Consider the following 26,392-nt stretch of genomic DNA (forward strand, 5'->3'; position numbering starts at 1 on the left):
TCCGTTTCAATATGGTAATCCCATATTGAATCAATCACATAAAATAAGTAAAGGGGAATATTTAGAATCTAACATTAAAATAAAAACAATTCATAAATAGTTTTGCCTTATTTAAATTTATTGAGTTTTTTTAGAAAAGCATTAGCCATAATTGCGTAAATTAAGGGAGTAATTTCTTTACTTAGAGTCACGTCATCAATTCACAATCCATTAATTCAACCAATCAGAATTTAATATGTATAAAATAGGAAATAAAAACTAAGTTAAAAGTGGAATACATTCAATATGGGTAGATTTTTTTGAAACGCCAAAAATAGTATATAGGATAAACAAATTGAAACGGAGGGAGTAATTCTCATTGTACTTTGTTTTATGACAAACTCCTTAATTTTCGTATAATTTTACAAATAAGAATGTAAAAAAAGGACGGAGGGAGTAATAATAACAGTAAACTTTTTAATTCTCACCAATTTGAAAAAAAAAAAAACTTCAATTTAATTATCAGTTTATCACCGATTTGAAACCGCCATCTTGATTCTTGAAAAAGCAATTACCATCTCCCTCCTTTTCATCCTCGTACCCCTCATTTCCCTCATTTCAAATTTGTAAATCGCAATCAACTCATTTAGGTTACTTTTCTCTCTCCTCTCTTACTGTCACTCACTCAATTTCTTCTTCAAATCACTCCATTTCCCCCAAATTTTACTTCAAATTTCATCAATTAGGGTTCCAATTTTCTCCGTTGACTTCAAATTTCCAGAATTTAATCCCTTTAAATGTCAGCATCGACAGTTTCCGGGACGGCGAATCCTCGCCGAAGAGCATCGGCAGTTTCCGACATGAAACAGGTCATCGACATAGTTAACGATGCAACAAATTCCCTTAATTTGGACAACAATAGCAACAAGAATGTCGCGGGTGATGTAGGAGGTGACAAAGTGACAAGCGGTAGCAAAGATCTGAGTCATTCGATTAGAGGTGAAGCAGTTATTGAAAGATCTAAGGAGAAAAAATCATCTCAATTGCCCAATTCAAATGCCGCTCTTCGAACCCGGAATCGTAAGGCGGCAACTGCGCCTCAGAAGCCGCCTAAGCCCCGGTGGGTTACGGTAATGAGTGTTTTGATTAAGAATTTATTGTTGTTGCTTGTGTTATTAGGGTTTGTTCAGATTGTTAGAAAGTTGGTTGCTAATTCTGGGAATGTGGGTGGTTCGGGTAGTTTGATGGGGTTTTCGGATATGGAGGGAAGGATTGCTGGGGTTGAATCATCGCTCAAAACGACGACGAAGATGCTTCAGGTTCAAGTGGAGGTTGTTGATAAGAAGATTGATAGTGAGGTTGGGAATTTGAGGAGAGAGGTTAGTAGGAAGATTGAGGATAAAAGTGGAGAGATTGGTGCTCAATTGAGGAAATTGGAGGAGAAGAGTGAGGGTTTGGAGTTGGGTTTGGTTGAGTTGCGATCGAAGGAGATGTTAACTAAAGATGATGTGGTGAAGTTGTATGATGAACTGAAGAGAGGTGATGGTGGTGGTAATATTGGGTTGAGTTTTGATGAGATTAGGGGTTTGGCGAGGGAAGTGGTTGAGAAAGAAATCGAGAAACACGCTGCTGATGGGCTTGGAAGTGTTGATTATGCTGTGGCTAGTGGTGGTGCCAGGGTTTTAAGTCATTCAGAACCATTAGGTGGTTTTGGGAATGCAGGTAGTTGGTTGATTGTAGGGAGCAAAGGAGTTCACCGTAAGGCGGTTAAAATGTTGAGCCCCAGCTTTGGGGAGCCTGGAGAGTGTTTCCCACTGACTGGCAGCAATGGTTTTGTTGTAATCCAGTTAAAGACCGCCATTGTTCCTGAGGCCATCACACTTGAACATGTTGCTGAGGTATTTTTTTTCTTTATATATTTATTTTTTCTTCAATTAGCTTTTTGGGTGCTCTATGACATGAGATGAAATCTATGTGTGATACAATTTGTGCGCTTTCATTGCGGTTGCTGTGATTGTGGAATTCTCTTGTAGTGATTGAATAATTTAAAGATGGCTGCAGGCTGCATTGGCCAATAAAAGGTCATTTGCCTCATAGAATTATGTGTAGAAAGATAGAGGTTATTGAAGGCCTGTTTAGTAGTTATGTGGGTTTTGTGATTCTTAAGTTGGTTCATTGGAATTCAATACCTTAAAATATATACAGTTATGCAAATTTGACAAATTATGCAACTTTTTTAGAAGCTTTAAGTTTTAGATTGCTATTAGATTAAAGGCAGCAGCTTCTATCAATGTGTTTAGTGAGGATTGTTATAGTATAGTAATGCTTAAATTACTCTATCTGTACTTATAATCCAGCTATTGGTTCTGTCTTATGTTTCTACTGTATTATTTTAGATTATTTAGCCTTATATGCTGAAATTAAATTTACATGCGTTCAGATATATTGTTTATAAGCTTGTTTTTGTGTTGGCATAATCTAAGTGATTCTGAGATTAAATAGGGGAGGGAGAAAATGTTCCTGAAGTATAACCGTGGTTTGAGGCTTTGGTTTGAGGATTCAAACAATTGACATTAATTTTTGTAAAAGCTCAAATTTCCATAAAAGTACTCTTGCGTCATTCAAGGTGTAGGTGTTTTTATTTTCTTCTGTTTGGAAATTGGAAATGAGCTTTACAATGAGGCTAAAATGCTTAATACGGAGTTGTTCTGTTGTTGAATACTGCTCTATGGTATATTTATGTTAATATCCCTGTGGCTTGATTTGTTGTTTCACGTGCTTGAAGTTAGAACTATATATCTATACACTATGTTACTTAGTGTGTCCTTTTTTTGATTTTGGTGCACAATGTTTAACCCTTTGATGCAAGCATTAGCAAACCATAATCTATTTAAGCCCACTATGTATGGTGCTGGAAGCGTGACTTGCAATTTGTGAATGATTGAAGTGCTTTATTTTGTTTTAAGTAGTCTTTATGCTGAAAAGTACATGCTATATACTGCATACTGGTGTTATTGTGTGATTCAGTTACTTGAGTGCTGGCTAGTGTTTTTTGCTCAAAATGACCTTACACTGGTCAGGTTCTGAATTAGTCAAGGGTGGTGTTTTTTGCTTGAAATGACCTTACACCGGTACAGATTTTGAATTAGTCAAGGGTGAATGATTTTTAAGTAAATTGAGTGACATTCGAAAGTAAAAAAGGGCAACTGTTTTGAGATTTCCCCGTAATAGTATGATGCCACTTGTTTTGGGAAGGACTTGTTGATGTTAATAGTAGTACAAAGTGATGAAACTTCTACAAATATAGTAGAATATCAAATTTTGACTATGTTGAAGAAAGCTTAATTATAGAAATGATTGATCCCTTGGGAGATGTGCATGAATTCCAGGGCAGATTGCTTCTAAAGCTTTTTTCAAGTCAAGTAGAATAAGAATATTTGAAGATAAATGGTGCTTACAAGCTTCTATGCTCGATCCCAAGGAAGTGTATATGGCGTGGTTTTGATTGTTAGTCTGTAGTCTTAGATTCAGTGATGGAAAGATACAACTGATGCTAAGTATAGTTGTATGTGGTTTCTTTGGTTGTTGTCCATGAGAGTGAGTCAAATTCACATTTGATGTAGATTTATTTCATGTCGAGTTCGGAATGGTTAAAGGCCATATTTTTTTGGTTTGGGTGATATTTTGGCATAAGACGTAGCAGATTTAAGTACAAATCAAGGATGATTATTGGGATTTTTTTGTGTACATTTGTTGTCTTATCGGTGCTATCTCTTGTATAATGATCATTTGGCCGACTATCTAAGTTCTTAAGGCCTATATGTTGGAATGGATTTTTTTGGAATTCTTTCTCTCTATCCTGGTTGAATGTTGGGGCTTGTGAGGTGCATTTGTGTTGTCTTATCAGTGCAATTTCTTTGGTAATGATCATTTGGATGACTATCTAAGCTAAGACTTATACGTTGGATTGGATATACATGGAAATAAGTGCTTCGTCCTTTCCTTTCCTCTAATGGGCTGCTTTCCTTGCTTGCATCTGATCTAAGCCTATCGCCTGCTTCCAACTGCCTTTGGAATTCTTTCTCTCAAGGGTGTGTGTAAAGTTAAGCAACTTAGATGAGATGGTTAGGTCATATCTTATTCAATATAATACTTTGTAATTCTCCCTCCAATTCCTTTTTTGTTTATCTTTTAATTATGCACATTTGCCGATGCACATCTGTAACCTTAAATATCTCTTATTACGTGATAGTAAAATTATAAAATTTGATATTTTGAAAGCACTCATTGAGATGAATCAAGCAAGACTCTACATGCCTATGCTTTTTCTTATGTTTTGGAAAAATTTAGAAGATTTCCTCTAATTGTAAAAAAGAAATAGAGGGAGTGCTTTAGTAAATGATTCTATTGGTTGTTACTTGTTAGCATTGTTACTTATTCTAAAAATATTTTTCATTTATATCTTGTTTATAGATTAAAGGTTTTATTTATTTTCTGTCTGTCTAAAAGAAAAAGGCAGAAAAAGGAGTGCCTTTGTATTAGAGGGTTGTACCAAGTTACTGACTACTAAGTGTCAAATTCTTGTGAATGTGTTTTGATTTTAATTAAATTATGTGCTGTACTCCTCTGCTGTTATTCTTTAATTTAATTTAGTGTGAGCCCTAGTAGGTGATATTTATATCTTGTTAGGGTCATTATTTAGGTATAGATTGTAATCATTTTAGGATTTGAAATCCAAAATTATGGATTGGTGTTATTTGGGATGCACCTGTTTGTTGTCAATGGTGATATAAAAGGTTTGGGTGCCCCTTGAAATTTTTTATCTAGATTAATGAGAAGTTCCATTGACTCTGAGGTCTTCATGTTGCTCTTGCAAGGTCTGCAACTTACATTGCTCCTAGTTTCTTACTTTCTTATGCATATTGAGATTGATTATTTGGAATCTATTTTTTGAATTCTAGTGGTAGCTTTACTTGATTGACTGCAATCTATTTGGTTTCATATCCATTATGTGTTCTGTCTTCCCCCCAAATGTCTTTTACAGTTACCTTAGTTTTAAAGGGCGCAAGGCGAAGGCTTATTCATATAGAAAAGAAATAATAATTTCTATTAAATAAGTGTAAAAATGAAACATGAGAAAAGGTGAAAGGGTCATGTGATCAATAACAAGGGCTCTTTAAATTGAATTATAGGATATGAGATTTCTCTCTCCACTAGAATTGAAGAAAACCTGCCCATAACTAAGTCTCATGGCATGCTTTAGGAAAAATAAACTTACATAATAGCTATTGATGCTTTAAATCATAAAGCGCAAAATAAGGCGCATGAAGCAGTCAAGAAAAACCGCAAAGGCGCTCGCCTTTTGTAGGTCTTTGAGCCTCATAGAGCTAAGGGGCCAAATCTAAAGCCTCACTGTGCCTTGCGCCTTAGGCGCGCTTTTTAAAACTAAGACTGTTACTCAAAGTGAAATATCTTTCTCAGCCACTTGTTCTAAAGTCTTGCTTGTAGATTTGTTCTGTGTTATACTCATTCCTGATTGTTTTCACCTCTTTGAATCTAATAAGCTAATGGAACAAGTGTTAATATATTTTGTGTTTGGTATGGGGTATTAAGAAAGGATAAGGGAATGAACACTCTTGATTTCTGTATTTGTTGCCGGGTCATTTTTCCTATTTTCTTTACCCTATCGTTTCCCCTAGTTTTCTCTACTAGGATCCGTCTCCATTGGTTACACTCTAAGGGAATGGGGAATGACTACTCAACCTTGACCTCTTCCCAAACCACCAATTTTAATGCTTGTTTCCCAATCCCAACTACATGCACCGCCGAACCCATCCACCACTGTCGACCACACTGCCTCGGCTAATTGTAGCATCCCCACTGTCGACCACAACACTTTGCGCTCTCAACTCACTGTAAACTGCCACACCTAGCCCAAAATCACCTTAACCAACCTGAAATCTGCACAACCCATCCACTGACCATAAATCCTTCTCACACCCCTAAAACCCACCCTGCTTCTCCAAAACCAACCAACCCATCCACCCCAAAACCCAACTTATTTACAATAATTAGATATGAGCAAGAGGGAGATGGCTACCAAGGGAGAGATTACAATGTCGGAGAGGGTAAATTTGTGGTGGTTGACCTTTATTTCTTATTGTGTACGATGGTGATGGTTGTAAAGTGGGAGAATGTGGGGGTTGTCTTTCTTCCCTTCTCCATAGGCTCACACAAACAACAACAACAAAAATACAGTATATATTTCTTTCCTCATGTATCCCTTTCCCTCTTTTTAAACAAAATTAAAGTTTGGTTATGAGGTTGTGAATTTGGTGATTATTGGTGAAGGTTGTTTACTTGTTTGTTAGGACTCACAATAAAGGTAAAATTAGCAAAGTTACTATGAGTATTATACAGCAAGACTGACAACTAAGATCAGCAGAACAATACTTTGTTCATTGAAGTTTTTTCCTCTTTTGTGTTACTACGTACTTTGGCAAGGGTTAAGTCAAAGAAATGTAAGTCAAAGAAATGAAATGAAATAATACCGAAGTATATGTCACGGAAGCTATGTTACTTCAAAACATATGCACTAAACTTTTTAATTTCTATCCTTTTCTACTTGTACCATCTCTTAGTCTTCTCTCTTTATACCTTCAATGTTGCAAAAGGCCATTGCATGGATGTTTTTTTTTGCATAAAACCATATATTTCCCAGCATTCCAGCATCTGCTTGTTTAATACTTCCATTTTTGGGTTTGACTCTTGTCTGTTTTTTCTACTTTCTTTTTGACGTCACAAGAAAATGGAACAAGTGACCTCAGGGTGTTTTTATTATTGACAGGGATGGGGAGTAAATTTATCAATTTATTTTAGATGCTATGTTGTAGTTGTCATTATAGTCATCTTTTAGTCCGTTGTGCATTTTTGTGAGAGCAATAGATTTTGTGGCTTTTGGGGCCTGCTGTCACACTTTTATATAGCATTAATTTCTTAAGGTTTGGCTCTCTTGTTTGTCATATCTGGATCAAGCCCTTGCAGTCATTTTTGTTAATGAATTAATTTATTTGTATTTGGAACTATGTATCAGAAGGTGCAAGTTTATAACGTTCTGTTTGTGAAATTCTTAAGATGATTAATTTTAAATATATATCCTTCACCTGATTCAGGTTGTATTTTGAATGAAAAAATAGTTCGAAATAATGAACATTTAATTATAGAGTACGATTCTATGTATGAGTATTAAAATTTAGTTCAAATACGTAATCATTTAGATCATTTTGCTCAAAAATTTAAAACAGTTAGCTAAGAATATGCAGTTTTTATTATTACTTCTATTTTAAAAAAATTGGGACACTTGACTAAAAATGTGAGTTTTTTGGGTGAAGTGTTGCAACTTTTATGAAATGGCAGAAGGTGTTTTTTATTTTATTGCATTAGTGACGTTAATTAATATAGCATTTTTGGTCAAAGTGTTGAGAAATGTTAGAAACTAACTTTCAAAATTGGTTTTTTTTTTTTTTTTTTTTTAATTTTTTTCAAAGACCACATTTTGAATTATGCTAGATTCCGGGAGTGACTTCCATATTTAGCCAGCGTTGAGTCATTGACAATTCATGTATAAAGCATGTGACCACCAATCAATGTACTTGTATAAAAAAGCTCAAGGCGCACCGAAGTGAGAGGGGTTTTGCGACGCCTAGGTGCGCCTCAGTGCGCCTCTTTGAAGTGAGGCGCAGTATATGGGCAGTTAAAATTTTTGGCTGAAGTTTACTTCAAGTGCACATCAGGTGCACCTCGGGCGCTTTCTGTGCGCCTAACCCAAAATGCCTCGCCCTGAGCAAATTAAGCGCTCACCCCTGATCGCCTTGCGTCTCAGCGTCTTATGCGTGCTTTTTAAAGCACTGCCACCAATAACACCCTTTTTAAATTCACCACCACCGCAACACCATCTGGCTAACGGCAGTGCCTATCAAACCTCTTTAAAACCAAAATTTGGTTAAAGGATGTTTTTTGCAAACTAAATTTTTAATTAGATCTCCTGTTACAATTTTTCTTAATTTTTAAAAATTTATTTTAAAGGTAGTTTCTCACAAGAACCCATTTTAAGGAGGTATTTTAGGACAAATTTTCCTTACAACAATGTTGTTCGTATGGGACTAGGATGCACATCCTTGTTTGAGTGCAAAATGTAATGATTCTTTGATTTTAAGTGAATCATGTGCTTCCTCACTTTTTTTTTTTCTTCTTTTTTTTGTGGTTGAAGCTAAATTAATGGGCCATTCCTTTGTTGTCTTTTCTTTCTAGATCTTTTTTTCCACCAGTTTAACTGATCTGTATTTAGCAAAAGCAGTAGTTGTGCTATGCCTGTATTGTCATCAGGCTATTATTTTTGGTGTGGATGAGCTCCTTATTTTGTTGTTCAGGTTAATCTAACTCTCAATCGAACTGTTTTAGGATGTATGATCCAGTTAGGGTGGGGATGGGGAAGTTGGTCATTATCTTTGTATAAGTATTCTTCTTCCTTTATACTAACTCCCTTTTTTTTTTTTTTAAGTTTGACACATTTTGACTTTAGCACTATTCACTCACTCCCCCCTTGACCGTGCTTTGTGCTTTATACGTAATGCAAAATATAGCCATGTGGGATCTTGTTTGATTCATCACGTTATATATTTTCAAGATATCAACTTTTCATAATTTTTGTTTATCGGTAATTAAAGATATTAACTGTTGAAGTTGTGCATTGACAAACGTGACTAAAGAAACGTGTCAACTAAAAAGAAACGGAGGAAGTATGTTATTTTTCTATTGCTTTGACTTGCTCTTATAATTTATCAAATGACTAATATTTTTCTTTGGCATGCTATGTGATCAAATTTTCCCTTAAATGCCCTTTTTTAACCACATTAGCTTTTATTAATTTGTTTATTCTTTTTACATTACAGAGTGTGGCCTTTGACCGCTCATCTGCTCCAAAAAATTGCCGGGTCTCTGGTTGGCTTCAAGAGAAACAAGGTCTTGAGATTGACACTGTTGATAGAGAGGAAATTGTTCTGACAGAATTTGTGTATGACCTGAAAAAGAGTAATGCGCAGACCTTCAACGTGCTTGATGAGGCTAGATCATCTGTTATTAACACTATTAGGTTTGGTTTACTCTCCAACCATGGAAATTCATTATTTACCTGCATATATCGGCTTAGAGTGCATGGCCATGAACCCAAATCAGTCCCGGTGATTTCTGCTGATTCTTGAGCTGTATCTGGATCACATGCCTCGTCTTTGTAATTGGTGGTTGCTCTTTTTCACTTGGTTTGTTAATGCATGTATGTCAGTGATGACTTAGTGGTAGTTTCTTTTGTGGTGGTCATCTTTTTTTTTTTTTTTTTTTTTTTTTTCAATTATAGCCGTTATAGGCTTGCTAGGTAGTAAAGATTTCCTTGCATATGTAGACATGTAGTGCATGAATTTGTAAGAATGAGCCAATATATGTGAATCAACACATGTATCTCATTATTTTATTGCATTGGAGATCAGCATCATTTTACAGAAAATTGCTTTCTACCCTTTTTACATATCAGAAAAGTGCTTTTGGTATGCCAAATTGCCATTAGATTAAAATGGAATGATTTACAGAAATGGCATGTTTGTGTAGGGGGATGGGCTTTAACAGAGGATAAGAACATAATACATGGAGGGATAAGGATTAGTGAGCAAGTATCATAATGTTCATAATAATGTAGTTCTACAAGAAAATTGGACAATTTGGGGGGAATTAGTAATACCATGGAAATAAACTTTGATTTTTCTTTAAATTTATATACAAATCCATTCTCATTATTGTCATTTAGGGAAAGTTGGTCACTTACCAAATAAGCAGTGGAATGATTTTGAGAACAACACTTTTAAAAATCTTTGAAACATTCTTGCTTCAGATATTGATTTGCTGGATGATGCACAGTGCATGTGGTGGGAATTTGTTATACACTCGGATGTATTGTACACCCAACTAATCTAAGGTTAGTTTTTGCTATTCATTTGATGATAAAACGAAAAACTATCATCAAAATGAGAACAAATACTCTTGGGTGTACAGTACACCCATGTATATATAATCTCTCACATGTGGTTGAATTTTCGCCTAGTTAGATTATGTGATTTACCCCTTAATATATAAAATGAAAACACCATACATCCTGCAAATATTTTTTTGATGCAATATACACGGTTACACGCTGCAAGTATGGTTGTTTATATCACTGTATTCCAATTATGATAAACGTTTGCTTATATTTAATGTTTTATTACTTTTCTTTATCTTTAAAAAATAAACTTACCATGGGTGTCTTGTCAAAAAAAAAAAAAAAAAAAAAGCCAGAGTACTCTTCCAATTTAATATCATATCATCCTATCATATCACTATAAATAAAGCCGGTCGAAATATCGAACCACGTAAGCAAAAAATAGGTATTGTTGCGACAGGTATTGTTGCGACACATATGATGTCGAGTAAGCGAATTTTGGATAGATTTTTTAAGATAAAAATGTTATATAGTGTTTTATTATTGATATACTTCTAACATTTCAAATATACAAAATTAATTATAACTTTTAATAAATCAATCAATAACTATATACTAAAAGACACACTAGCAATGACACATGTCAGTTTATGGTGTGTCCTTAGTATTTTCCTAAAAATTTAATTTAATAGAAAATTTATTTAAAGAAAGTATTTGTAAAATTTAATTATTATATAAATAGCAATGATATTTACCCTTTTTTATTATATTGACATTCAATTAACTAATATAGAAAATATAATATTTGTATAATATTTTTAAAAAATACAATCTTCTATTATAAGTTTATGTATGACATAATTACAATGTATGATCACTGATAAGTATATAGGTATAGATTTTTTTCGTCAAAACTCACATCCTCTCCTTTTTTTTATTCTTCTTTCTATGGTTTTTAGGCATTTATTTTTTTATTTCTATAATAAATCTTAATCTTTTCTTTATATATTCAGTTAATATAGATTTTCTTATATGGTTGAATCATTAGAATGCCAATTAAGCATGATATTCCATGTTTCATTATGTCAAATACTTCATTTTTTCCCATGTTAATTTTAGACAATTTATATATAAATTATATTCTATCAATTATATACAACATTAAATCGATAATAAATAATAATAATAATAACCGTGCATGGCACGAGACCTAACCTAGTATCTTATAATTCAAATCTATTTCCATCATAAAATTTGTTTTAAAAATTTCTATAAGTTAAGATGCATTTATAAAAATATTTAATTTATTTTTAAACCTATTTTTGTGCCCTGTGCGATGTTCGGGTTCTTTATTGAATTTTATGATAAATTTGTAATCCATATGTCAAATTTTAAAATATATCATTGATACAAAATTAGTTAGGAATTGATGTGCTTTTGTTACGATGTGCTATCTAGTAGGCATGTCATGACTAATAATAATGTTGGTGGAAATGTTCGATTTAATTTAATACATTAAAAAAATTAAAAAAAAAATTTGCAAAAAATAAATAAAATAAAATAAATGTTCAAAGCCCGTAAGGTTGACCTGAACCCAAAACTTTAGGCAAGGGTTGAACATTTCTTGACTCATAACCTGAAGTGACCCAATCTGATATGACTCATGACCCGACCCTAATTGATAGGTCTATATAATAATAAAATTCCATTAGATTGTGAAGTATATTATTTTAACCGATTAGTATATATTATAAATGGATGTTTTACGCTTTAAACTACTTCTTTCGCTTAAAAAAATATTATGATATATAAAATAAATTTATATGATAATTTTTTAGAATTATAATCTAATAATTTTTTTTTAGAATAAAATTATAATTCAATTTGTACATTTGAAATATTAGTACTTTATCGAAAATAAAACTCTAAACTAACAATTTTATCATTAAATTCTATCCAAATAGAATTTTAACTAATTTTTTTATCTTATGAAGTCTATTTAAATCTATCCAACGTGGCGCGACACTTGGCGAAAAGTTGGAATGCCAAGTGTCGCTGCCTCGTGATCTGGCTAAAAGTTTAGCTTTATATATTAGTTATATGATATAATAATAGAGAATAGGCTTAAAATAAGGTTTAATCAATAAAAATAATTTTAGTCAATTTAAAAAAAGAAAGAAATCTAAAATCTATGAAGATAATTAAAGTTCAATAAAAATAATTTCAAGTTAATAATATCATACATATCTATTTACAAACAAAACTACAAAAATTACACTATTATATAAATAAACGATATGATACCGTATGTCTAAATATATCGCATTATCAAAAGGAATTATATGATCGTATATAACATTCAAGCCAAAAAATTAATCCTAAAATTTTATCAAGAATTCGAGCATTGCCCGTGCAAAAAACTAGTATCGTATCATATCATATCACTAATAAATAAAGCCGGTCTTGCAGCCAAGTCACGAGACAGTGACACTTGACATTTTAGTATTTTGCCAAATGTTGCGCAACGTAGGCAAAAAATAGATATTAATGTGATATATATGATAATATGTAAGTGAATTTTGGATAGTTTTTTTAAGATAAAAAATTTTGTATAGGGTTTTATTAATTATCAATATACTTCTAATAATTCATAATCATAATTTTTAAAAAATGTCATATAACTGGGTTTTATTTCCATTATAAAATTCGTTTTAAGAAGTTCTTTAAAATAAGATCCATTTATAATATATTTAATTTATTTAAGAAAATAATAGAGAATTAGTATAAAAAAAAATTTAAATTTAATACAAATAATTTCAAGTCAATAATAATATTCTAATATTTCATTTATACAATATTAATCATAACTTTTAAATAATACCCTATAACTCGTTCCTATTTCCATCATACAATTCATTTTAAAAAGGAAAATTTGCCAATTGTAGCAATTTAAAGTTTGAATTTTGCAAATTGCAGCCATTTAAAAAAAAAATTGCAAATAGCAACCCAAAAGTTCTTATCAATTGAAAATTACAGCCCGATTCAACTTTTTCATCGGTTTACGTATAGACAAAAAATTGGGTTAAGGTTTTAGGGGCCATCTAGGTCTTAAGGGATTGTATTGAGCTCGGAGTTAGCAAAAAAATAATGTAAGTGTCTCGTTTTGCGTAACAAAAATGTATCGATTTGTGGAAAACTATTTTTTGCTGTAAAAACGAGGCACTTACGTTATTATTTTGCTAATAACGAGTTCAATTCAAACCCGGAAGAGCTAAAATGGCCCCTAAAACCTTAACCGAATATTTTTTCGACACTTAACCGATGAAAAAGTTGAACCGGGTTGCAATTTACAATTTATAAGAACTTTTGAGCTGCAATTTGCAAATTTTTTTAAAATGGCTGCAATTTGCTAATTCCTTTTAAAAAGTTCTTTAAAATAAGAGCCACTTATAATATTAAAGAATCGGTAAAAAAAAAGTTTTAATCAGTAAAAATAATTTTAGTTTGGTAAAAAAAAAAATCATTACACTAATTAAAAAAAATTAAATTCAACAAAAAAAATTTCAAGTCAGTAATAAGATAGATTTCTTTACAAACGAGGCTATAAAGAGTACATTGTTATATAACTAAGCAATATGACCTGAAAGGAATGGTGTCCTTCGAACAAGTGTATTATTTCGATATAGGGTTCAGAATTATTAGAAAGCTAATTATTTAAGTGAGGTCAAGTGATCGGAATGCCTAGCTGGATGCCGCTTCTGATTAGTAATATTAATGCATAATTAATATTACAGCTTAATCTTGACTGAACCCTTCGGGTCACACCCAACCGAGTAATAGAACGAAACGACGAATTAATCTGAAGGATTAAATGAGTGATTAGAGTATTATGAACAAAGACGTCGGATTCAAAGCTTAGAGCATCGAAGCCGAGCGTCAAATGTCGAGTCGTTTCAAGGAATCGACCAGACAAGATAATAAGTCAAATGGCCTCAGATTGGCCGAGCCAATCGAGGACTAGGCCGCACTAGCTAGCATGGCTGCTAGGCATGGACTAGCCTTGGCAGCAAGCCTAGCAGCCACACATGTGCACTGACCAAGCATGCTAGCTGAGCTAGCTAGCAAGCAGCGAGGCCATGTGAGCATGCCTTGCTGGGCGAGCTAGCAGCGCTAGCATCAGCCCGCAAGCAAGCGAGCAGGCCGATGCTAGCAGCGCTAGCACCAGTCCGCAAGCACTCGAGCAGGTCGATGCTAGTAGCGCTAGCACCAATCCGCAAGCACGCGAGCAGGCCGATGCTAGCAGCGCTAGCACTAGCCTGCAAGCACGTGAGAAGGCCGATGCTAGCACAGCTAGCACTAGCCTGCAAGCACGTGAGAAGGCCGATGCTAGCAGTGCTAGCACTAGCCTGCTAGCACGCGAGCAGGCCGATGCAGCAGCCCGTTAGCTCACGTGGGCTTGTAGCATGCTAGCAGGCCCAGCCAAGGGCAAGGCCGCCAGCTAGGCGAGCCTTGATGCCTAAGGCATGTGGCCAGTCATCCCTTTGTTGACCAAGTGTGCCATGCACACGGGGTTGGTGGGTGTATGCTTGCTCTTAAAGGATGAGTTTGTGGTCCTTAGTTAACCCCTCCTTTGTTTTGACACTTGTCATTTGACTATTAAACATGCCTTTTAATTCAATTTGGAATTTAATTAATTCATGATTTTCTCACTTTACTAACTCTCTAACATTGATGGGAGATGGGATTTAAGGGCTTCTTTCCCTATAAATACCAATCATTTGGCATTGGGAAAGGGCACTTGAGTTGTGAACTTGAAAGGATCTCCAAAAGCGAGAACACTTTCGTTCTAATACGCTAAGTACTTTTGGTCTAACCCCAACTAAGTTTCGAGGTAGGGGTCGTTCGAGTCAGGTCTCGAGGGTGCGAGTCGTTGGAGGCTTGCGCGTTTACGGGGCTCTACGCTTTCAATTTAGAGCTCTAAGAAAGAGCGAAGCACGTGTCAAGGGTATGATTGTCTTTTCTTCTTTCTCTCTTTTGGTTGATTAATTATGTGGTTGTTGTTAATTAATATGCATGTTTAGTTACTTTAATTTGTGTGCGGATTTCGGGGGGTTTTGTTCCGTATGATGTCGCACATCACGAAACCCAACATGATCGTATTCAACATTCAACCAATAATTTATCCTAAAACTTTATCAACTATTTGGGCATCTCCCGGGCACAAACCTATCATTTCAAGTCAATAATAATAATATAAATAAAGCAAACATTTTTCAACAGCATTCAGAGCACCACGTAAGCAATATACTTATTTTGACCAATGATAAAAGAGATTTATATTTTATTTTTGAATTAAAAATTTATATCGCCACCTAGATAGTAACGAATTAGATTTGATATATCTAAAACTTTAATTTCATGTAGATTAAAAACTACGAATAACATTATTTTATAAATTAATGTTAGAAAATAAAGAAAAAATATAGAAAATTAAAAATTTATTAAATCATTACTACAAATATAACAAATCAAAACAAAAAATATTAAAATATAAATCTCAAAAAAGATATTTATTAATTTATTAAAATCATATTAGAAATAATCTTATATTTAAATGATAAACAACTACAGTAAAATTTTATACATACTATAAACTTAATTTCGATAGTAATTATGATAAGAAATAAAAATTATTCCTTAATTATAATTGAATTAAAATTTATGATACCTACTATTATAAATTGACGAATCATACGACATCAACAAAATTTCGTATCAATACAAAACCAACTGAATTGTGTGTTAGTTATTTTGTGTCAACTTTAGGTCATCAATGGCTGGGTAATTTTAAAAATTATGCTAAGATCTTAGCTTAATTTGTAAAATACATATTTAAAAGTATATTTATAATTATTACTTACATTGAGTTCATTTGGGATACATGTTTATGTTTTGTTTACTGAATTTTGTTTTGTTTTTACATGCAGATCTATTTTAATCAGAGAATTAAATTCGGGGAAAATTGATTGGAAAATCAAAGTACAAGTTTCTCGCTGTAGGGAATATTTCAAGTATCCCACACTTGAGCCCCACTGTGATTATACACTTAAGCATGGTGGCGTCTTATTAAGCGTGATTACAAGTACAAATTCCCTTTAAACCTGCAAGAAAAAGCGTGATTAAGCAACAACAATAATATATATATATATATATATATATATATATATATATATATATATCAAGCAACAATCACAATCATCATCATAATAATAATATTCTCAATAAAGCATAATAATAGCAAGATCCTAGGCATGATACTAACAAGATTAATAACAAACCCTACCACGTCACTAAACATTAAAGATCAAAGCTTTAGCCCTAACATGATACTAACATGCTATTAGGAAAGAAATAGGAAGCATCATAAACATACATAATATCATAAATATTAGTTAATATCCTAAACATGATACTAGGAATCAACAAAATAATCTAAGCATGATTTCTATATCTATAAAGCCATTAAAGTACTTACTTATTTCGATACCTCGTACCTCTTTCTAATAACAAAATACACACGTTAGTAAATTCAAGGAAAATAATAAATCAAACAATTAAATTAAATAATTGAAATAGGAATTTGGGACCAAACCCTCAGAAATATCAAACCTTTCACGTCTAAGACAAAGGTAACTTCGAACTTGGCTAGGTGTGTCTAGAACTAATGTATGAGGAATTTTGTATTTTGAAAAGGGGTAGGCTTAGAAAAAGAATAGAGAGAGAGAAAGCTTCTAGCTTTTAGAGAGAGAATAGAGAGAGATGATTGTTGTGGATCGATATTCATAAAAATGGAGGAGATACGACCCCTATTTATAAGAAAACAGTCCGGAAACGATAGAAAATACTTCAAGTTCTATACGGAATAAAACTGGAATCTGTCGCCAGGCGACAGACATCAGCGCTAGGCGACAAGACCAGCGCTAGGCGACAGACTTTGTCGTTTGGCGCTAATTAAAAGATAAAACACGCTTTTGTACGGAATCCTCTTCTTAATATGATTAAGCAGCAAATTCCGTGTTTATCAAATTAAAATCAGGTTTATCATAAAACACCTATTTTATTCCAAATAAAACTCTTTAAAATATAATTATTAATCCTAATTCCATTAGAATTAAAAGGAACCTTCTAGAAGATCAAAATCAATCCTAACAACTTTAGGAATAATTAATAGGCCCTCCTCTAGATCATTGGGCCACATATAAAAATCATTTCGAACCCAAATTTAATTTAACCCATAACTTCTTGAAAATTTTTAGCTACACCCTCCTTTAGCTATTGTTGTCTACTCCCCTCCTTGAAGCTACGTCGTTTTGATCATTTCTGGCTTTTCTTTTTTTTTTTTTTCTTTCTTTTTTTTTTTTCTTTCATTCTTTTTTTTTTTCCTGACTTTCCTTCCTTTTTCCCCTCTTTCCTTTTTTTTCTAATTTTCCTTACTTATTGTTCAAGCTACGTATATATTTCAATTTCAACCTAATTTTTGCATTTTTGTCTCTTTTTTTTGTTCATTTTCTCTCTCTAGATCGTTCTTTTTTCTCTCAAATATGGATGAATTCATGATTGTAGATGTTGATCGTGATTTCGAACTTCTGCATTCTTCCATTTCTGAGTTTGATCGTTATTGTGAAGTTGTTTTTCCGTCTTCTACTGGATTGCTGAATTCATTTGTTGATCAATGTAAGTTGATTTGATCATTTTTGTTTTTGATTCTGTTGTTTTATGAATGTAATTTGTTTGATTATGATGAATGTGAGTTGTTTTGATTAATTTTGTATTTTGATTTTGTTGTTCATACGTGTAATTAGTTTGATTGTGATGAATGTAAGTTGTTTTGATCATTTTTTATTTTGATTTTGTTTGTTTTATGAATGTAATTTGTTTGATTATGATGAATGTAATTTTGTTTCTGTTTTAGTTGTTTAATGAATTTGATTTGTTTGATTATGATTAATGCTAGTTTTTGAACTGATTTTGCTTTTATTTTAGTTGTTTTATGATTTTGATTTGTTTGATTAAATTGTTTTTGATTTAGTTTTATTTGTGAATTTTGATTTTGATTTTTGATTACGCTACTGTGTACTATTATTTTGAATAGTTGTATAATTTAAATGATCATTATCAATTACACTAATATTCTGTAATTTATTTTATTTAAATATTTTGATCATTTTTATTATGCTAAATGATCATTTATATATGTACTGTTTTGTATTTGTACATATCTGTTATTCATTATGTTCATTTTTAAAAACTTATGTAGTGGGTACTAGTGATGAAATTTTATTTGAAGAGGCAAATAAATCAGAGTTACTTTATAAAGATTTTAATTCTGAAGAAGAAGCTTATGATACTTATAATGAATATGCTTTTAAGCATGGATTTGGGATTAGAATTGATAAAAGTAAAAGTCGAAATGATGGCTCTTTGAAGATGAAAAGATTTGTTTGTTGCAATGAAGGTTGGAAGGATGAGAAGGCAAAGAATAAAAGAGCTTATGAGAGACTTAATATAAGAACTGGTTGTTTGGCTTTTATTCAGTTTAAGATTGATCGTTTAGGTTTATGGACATGTACAAAGCATTATATGAAACATAATCATCATATGATTCCTCTTGAAAAGAGACATTTGTTAAGGTCTCAAAGGAATGTCTCTAAAGAAAATTTGCAATTCATGTCTACATTGAGGTGTAGTGGAGTTAAAATTTCTGCAGCCTTGAGGGCAATGAAGAAGGATGTTGGTGGCTCTCCTAATTTAGGATTTACAGCACCGGATGCCTATAATGCTTTATCTACTGAAAAACGAGCTTTACTTGATGGTTGTGACAGTCATCAATTGATCAAATACTTTGCTAAAAGACAACTTGATGAAGCTGAATTTTACTATGACTTTGAACAAGATGAGGATGGGTGTTTAGTTAACTTTTTTTGGCGTGATGGTCGAATGAAGAGAGATTATGAGTATTTTGGAGATTTACTGGTTTTTTATACCACATATAGGACAAATAAATATGGAATGATTTGTGCTCCTTTTGTTGGTATGAATCATCATGCTAATAACCTCATGTTTGGTATGGGTTTTATTTTCAATGAGAGAACCGAATCTTTTGTGTGGCTTTTTGATACATTCTTGAAATCTATGGGAAACAAAAGTCCTATCACTATTATGACAGATCAAGCTCAAGCTATTGCAGCTGGTATTCGGAATGTATTTCCTCCAAGTGTGCATCATCGTCTTTGTGTTTGGCACATTGAGCAAAATTCATAGAAGCATATTGGGGCTTTGAGAGCTTTGGATGGATTTACAGATTTGTTTGGTTATTTGCTCAAGTATTGTGAAACCCCTGCTGAATTTGAACATTTTTGGAAAAGGTATTGACAATTTTTTTAATTATAATATGTATTTTGAAGTTTGTTTATATTAGTTATATAATATGATCATTTAGTTTTGTATATATGTACATTTTTTAATATAATTTGTTCAATTATACAATATCTAATGATCATATGTTTTATGCAGAATGTTACTGAAATATAAATGTGACAAAGATGATTGGTTGTGTGATTTGTACAAGATTAAAGAGATGTGGTGTCCAGCCTATTCTAAGAAGCATTGGTCTGGTGGTGTTTTATCATCTCAACGAAGTGAAACTACAAATAAATCTGTTTCGGAAAGGCTTAATAAGACCCAAGGTTTGTGTGACTTCTATCATGTTTTTCTTGATGTTATCTCTGAGTGGAGGAGCAAAGAGAATGGAAATGATTTTAATACATTGAGGGGTAATCGTCATCTTGCTTTTGCTCATATTAGCATTTTAGTTCATGCTAAGTCTTTGTACACCATTCAAGCATATATTATTTTTGAAGAGGAGTTCATTAAGGGTACTGCTTATGAACATTCTGATGCTGGTCTTCATTTTCCTGAATATTCATACCATTTATGGAGATCTGGTAAAGATAAGATTAGGCATGAAGTTGTTTTCAACAAGGAAACTCATTCTATATGTTGCACATGCATGTACTTTAGTGAAATGGGATTGTTATGTTCTCATTCTCTTCGTGTATATCATTTACATTGTGTACCTAAGATTCCGGATGAGTATATTATGAAGCGTTGGACCAAGGCTGCAATGTGTACTTATACTACTGTTGATAAACCTTCTTCAAGAACTAATTTGGTGTCCTCTACTGTTTGGAGGTCGCAAACATTAAGGAAGTTTGTGAAGTTGGTAACTAGTTGTCAAAATTCTTTGCCTTCAAGAGCTGAAGTTGACCTCTATTTTGATATTTTAAAAGACAAAGTTGAGAGTGTTAGGGGCACAATTGATTTCAATGAGGCTGCTGAAGGTGTTGAAATTGTTGATCATGAAATTAATGATCCTCCCAAAAAACGACCTGTTGGTGAGAGAAATGTTCGGCCTAAAAGTACTGTTGAAAAGGAGTTTAATAAAGCTAGGGGTAATTGGAGGAAGAGAAAGTCATCATATACACCTTACATGAGGGCTAAAGGTCAAGCAGGAGTTCAGGTACTATTGAACATAAAGTTTTTTATACTTGATCATTTTATTTGATACTAATGTTTATTTTTTTTGTTTTAGGAATTTGATGATAATGGACTTCCTATTTCTTATACTTGATTTCTAGCAGTGATCCTAAACCTATATCAACAATTTCTTGTTTTTCGGTGTTTGTCATCTGATCTACCCAAGCTATGAACTTGACATGTCCTCCCATTTTGGATGATTTTTCTTCCTCAAACTCCTCTTCTTGAATTTCCTCAACCTCATCAGTTTCACCTGCCAAAACTATTTCTGTTTTCATCTTCTTTCTCCCTCTTCCTTCACTCTTCTCTTGATCATACAAGACTAACTTTTTCTCCTCCTTCTCAGTTTCTGCCTTCACTTTCTTTTTCCCCTTTTTTATTGCCTTTTTCTTCTTTTGTTTTACTTCAACTTCCTGCTCCTCCTCCAATTCATCATCTTCATCATCTTCATCATCAATAGGCTCTATTTCAGCTTTGTAGACAGAATCCTCACTGTCATCTCCACTGTTAGTGGAATCTTCATCAGAAGGATCCTGAGATGGTTCATCAGATGGAACTTCATCTATTTTTTTCCTTTTTCCAGCAATCTTCTTTGCAGGGCTGACAACTGAAATGAATATAAAGTGATTAACTATGAACATTTAAATTATTGAAAATGAACATTAATAAATTAAATTTATCTATATAAAAAAACATGAACTTTTAATATATGATCATTTAGTTTTTTGCAAATGAACATTAATAAAAATCATGATTGTACCAGATTTCTTAGCAATTTTCTTTGTTCCTCCTGCTGGTGTGGGAGCAGACCTCTTTTTTCCTGATTGAACAGCTTTTTCAGCAGGAGCACCTGGTATCTTTTGAATAGGACTAATATCTGCAGCAGTTGTCCTTTTTCCTCCTACATAAAAATAACATAAATGATCATTTTTTTAAAACAAAATGTTCATTTTCAAAAAGAAAAATGTTTTATTCATTAGATATTAAAATGTTCATTTTCAAAAAGTAAATTATTCTGATATAAAAAACATATTGAATATTTACCTTTTTTAACTATTTTTTCAACAGGAGCACCTGGCATCTGTTGAATGGGACTAATTTGTTTTGCTTGCCCTTTTTTTTGACCTTTTGTAGGAGTTCCAGATTGTTGTGCTTCCTTGACAGCAGGTGTCTGTTTTTGTGAAGCTTCCTTGACAGCAGGTTCCGATTGTGAAGCTTGAGATAGGACTTTTGCAAAATTTAGATAATGTCAATTAGATAATGACATTTCTAAAACATTTTATGTATACAAACTTATATAAAATATATATACCTTTGCTTCTTGTAACTCTACCAGTTGACAGCTCCTCTGCCAAAGGGGAATTCTTTTTTCCCACACTTCTTGTAACCATTTTAAAATTTTTTTTCTTCTGTGTTGACCCTTCACTAGGATCAATTGAAGCATCAAGACTATCTGTTTCCTTTTCTTTATCAATGAGGTTAGTCTCATCCTCAATAATGAACTCACTCAATTTTTTCTTTGCTGCATTTATTTTAGCATGTAATTTAATATTTATGTAAAATGATCACATACAGAATATAAAATGAACATTTATGTAAAAACAGATAATATGATCATTTTATGTGATACCATTGAGCATTTTACCTTGAGTATCTTTAACGTTTTCCTTTGGAGGGCTTTTTTCCTTTTCATCACTCTAGCTCTTTGGAATATTTTCTGAATCCTTTGGTTCATCTCCTACAATACATACATGTTCACACATTAAAAATAGATAAGTAAACAGTCCTATACAAATGTTCAATTTACTTTTTATGATTGAACATTTACCTTCAATAGGTTTTTTTCCTTCACCTTCCTCTTTTGACAACTTCTCTATTGGTTTACCTTCCTCAATTGATTTCTTTTCATCACCAACTTTTTCTTTTTTCAGTTTTGTTAATTTTAACTTCAGATTCTTCTTCTGCAGCTTTTGAAGAATTTTCTGAGTTCTTTTTGCAAACTTTGGATTTTTTCTTGCATCATGTTGCATTTCTTCCATTTTGCTGTATTATTTTCAAATAATACTAAATATATTAGATAACAAACAGCATAAAAATTTAAACAGTTGATTATGATTATATAGTGATAATGAAAATATCTTTATATTATATAGTGATAATGAACATTAATTATTCTATGCATACTTACTCCTTGTTCATTGGTTTTTCTACATCATGAGCCATAAGAGTTGGTTCTTTCTTTTCTTCATCACTGAAAGGCAAAAATTTTAACAGTATAAAATTAATCATTTGTATTTATGTAAATGATTATTTAATAATTTCAAAATGAACATTTACCTTTTCTGTGATTTATCAACAGCAGTTGACATCTCTTGATTTGTTTCTCTGCATTGTTTTTAAGTTCAATTGTTTTAATTAAAATTGTTTGAAATAAAAAGTGTAATTGAAAACCATGGTAATATTTTACATTGTTATATTAAATTAAAAATGTAATTGAAATAAACAATGGTCATATTAAAATTTGATACCTTATTGGTTGATTTGTCTCTGGCCTTGATTTTGACATTATAAAAGTTATCTTGAACTTTTTTTTCTCACTAGAATTTTAAGAATTATTTCAGAAAACTGACATGCATATAATTAGTTATGGAAATAAGTAAATTACATAAATTAACTTACTTGGGGTCTAACATGTTTCTATCAATATATGGTTCCCACCAACTACTATGGTCTTCTTTTATTTCATTGGAAATAATTGGCTGCATAATCTCTTGTTCAATTCTAGGTTCAGAATTTCCATATCTAAATTTCATCATGTGTTTCACTTTATATGGTTCAACACTACAATATCAAAAGTTACCATCAATATATCAGTTTGCATGCAACTTCATATATAGCATCCACAAACAAGGCATTGAATTAGCCTAGAAATGATAGTTTTATAACACAAATTGTAATTGATCATTTTATAAAATATAAATGTTCATTTTTCTTAATTACAGTGATTTGCATTTTAATAGGAAAAAAGTATCATATATTATATTTGTTCATAAGTTTACAATAAAATGTACAATTGTATAAATGAATATGTACATATTCATAATTTTGCAGTAAAATGAACATTTATATATGTATAAATGTGCAAGTACAAACATGTATATTTATGTAATTAAAAATCAACATTCAAATGTACAACTTCAAATAGGTATATGAACATTTAGTAATTCATAATTGATCATTATACCGTGGAACTAAAGACATTTCTTTTTCAGGAGTACCACTAGACGTTATTATGTCTTTCAAAAGTTTAGGATCAACTAGAGGATCTTTGTTTTCTGGTTGCTCCTTCTCCTTTTGTTTTCTGCAAAACACATTATACAAATTAGTAGTTTTCTTACTCGTTTTTGAACAAAATCTTAAAAAATTAAGTGTTTAATTCTTAAAATTGTTCACTTACAAAGCTTCAGGATCTTCTTTGTCGTCCTTTGGATCTTCCTTTTGTGTTCTACCAAAAAATTAAACAAAATTAAACTTGCGATTGAACAAAATTTCAAAAAATTAGGGTTTAATTGGAAAAAATTGCTCAAATACTTACGATTCTGATTTTTCAGCAGATTTTTGCAATGCATGTTCTTCTTGTAGAGTACTCATTGTTGATCAATTGTAAGAAATTGCAGAAATTAGTATGAATTTTGCTTGTTCATACGCTTGATGAGAGAGAAAATGGAGAGAGAAATTATGAATGAAGAAAAGTGTAGATTTGGATCAATTTTTTGAAATTTTTTTTTAATTCGTATATATATGGGTTTTTTGGGTAGGAAGTTGCATTTACTGCAGTTACCGTGGAAAGTGGATGGTAACTGCACAGTAACTGCTTGGGTAAGGTTAAATGTTTTACTGCAGTTAGTGGGATGTGGTTAGTGGGGTGTGGTTAGTGGTGGAAGGGTTTTTCAGTAATTTCAAGGGGGGGAGTAGGTAATACTAGCCAAAGGGGGGTGTAGTGAATAGGAATTAATAACTTCCTCATGATTCATCGGAATTGGGCTCATAACATATCGTTGGAAAGCTCTTTTCAAGCCCAAACCAACTACACTATTATTGGACCCTTATTATGGACCAAACCAAATTGGACTGGCTATTTTCAAAAATAGAGTAAGAAGAAATATTTTCAAAAACAGAAAGAGAGATATTTTAATAAAAACATCCTCATCACTAGACTTTTCACACCACCTCGTTCGGTAATCAAATGACATGGAAGGTATTCATCACTGGGTTTGGTTTTGGGGAGACACATTTGGGTGTCTACAGGAAGTAAAACCGAGCAAACAGTACTAGAACTGGTCGAAACAAGAAGGTAGATTTCTGGCTCGGTATTGGAAGAACTCGGCGCGAGACTACAGTGCCCGTCGCCAGACTATGGCTCTGTCGCCAGAAGACAATTATTGTCACCTGGCGACAGAGCCATCGCATGGCGATGCGATGGCGCTGTCTTCTCAACGCTAGTTCCTACATGCCACAACAGCTTTCTGTTCATGAATTTTCTAGTTTTTCGTAGTGTTATTTCGATTTTAGTTGTGAAAGATATTTCCCTAATTTCCTACGTGTAAAAATCCTATATTTTTGACGCATTACGGGTGGTCTTTCTAATGCGGACCTTTTTTATGCTTATGTCAATAATGTCAATCAAAATTACGCACATGAATACTTAGAACGTTTCGAGTCTCATCCACTAATTCTAAATTATTGCCAAAATAAATTTTAGGAGTTAAAATAGAAATCATCCCCAGTGGAGTCGCCAAAAAACCATAGGGAATATTTCAAGCATCCCACACTTGAGCCCCACTGTGATCATACACTTAAGCATGGTGGCGTCTAAAGGGAAGGGAGCTAGAGTAAAAGAGTCTCCAACAAGTTTTAGGAACTTGTAAACCGTTCACAGGGTGAAGGTTACACCCCTTCACGATCCATGAGATCGCTAACTCCATAGTGGTCTGGAACCATGACTGGATATTCGGGGATGAAGGTACAAATCCAACCTAAAAGAGATTGAACTTGCACTAAAAATAGGCCTCTACTTTATTTAATCTATGTTGGTTGAATTTAATGCACAAACAAAACTATTATTGGCGATCACTTGAATTATAATCATATTAGCCTAAACAAGATTATTAATTATCTTATTAAGCGTGATTACAAGTATAAATTCCCTTTGAACATGCATAAAAGTCGTGATCAAGCAATAAAAATAATAATATCAAGCAACATAAAATAATCATCATCTTAATAATCTCAATAAAGCATAACAATAATAGCAAGATCCTAGGCATGATACTAACAAGATTAATAACAAATCCTAGCATGTCACTAAGTAATAAAGATCAAAGCTTTATCCCTAACATGATAGAAGAAATAGGAAGCAACCATACATGATATTAGAAAGCAATAAAAACATCCTAACATGATACTAGGAATTAAAATAATCAAAGCATGATTTCTATAGAAAAAGAGCAATTAAAACAACTTACTTGGATGCCTCGTATCTCTTTCTAATAACAAAATACACGTGTTAGTAACTTCAAGGAAAATATTGAATAATAAATCTAATCAAAGAATTGAAATAGGATTTGGGACCAAACCCTCAGAAATTATCAACCTTTCACGTGTAGGGCAAAGGCAACTTCGAACTTGGCTAGGTGTGTCTAGAACTTGTGAATGTGGAATTTTGTATGAGGCAAGGTTTATAAAAAGAATAGAGAGAGAGAAAGCTTCTAGCTTCTAGAGAGAGAGAAT

The 26,392-nt window shown here is 32.5% G+C and overlaps 2 protein-coding genes across 2 annotated transcripts; both read left to right on the forward strand.

Annotated features, from left to right (window-relative positions):
* The first annotated feature begins 575 nt into the window (after positions 1–575).
* On the forward strand, positions 576–9,498 carry LOC145576465 (SUN domain-containing protein 2-like). Its single transcript, XM_081634224.1, has 2 exons — positions 576–1,877; positions 8,931–9,498. Exons 1-2 carry the CDS (start codon positions 777–779, stop codon positions 9,237–9,239), a joined length of 1,410 nt encoding a protein of 469 aa, XP_081490350.1. The 5' UTR covers positions 576–776; the 3' UTR covers positions 9,240–9,498.
* Positions 9,499–17,607: 8,109 nt separating this feature from the next.
* Positions 17,608–20,630, forward strand: LOC145575348 (protein FAR1-RELATED SEQUENCE 5-like). Its single transcript, XM_081633229.1, has 4 exons — positions 17,608–17,740; positions 18,324–19,256; positions 19,368–19,431; positions 19,580–20,630. The coding sequence occupies exons 1-4, from the start codon at positions 17,608–17,610 to the stop codon at positions 20,628–20,630; spliced, it is 2,181 nt and encodes a 726-aa protein (XP_081489355.1).
* Positions 20,631–26,392: the final 5,762 nt, after the last annotated feature.

The sequence above is a fragment of the Chenopodium album genome, chromosome 13 (assembly GCF_948465745.1).
Source record: "Chenopodium album chromosome 13, dcCheAlbu1.1, whole genome shotgun sequence".
Classification (NCBI taxonomy): Eukaryota; Viridiplantae; Streptophyta; class Magnoliopsida; order Caryophyllales; family Amaranthaceae; genus Chenopodium; species Chenopodium album.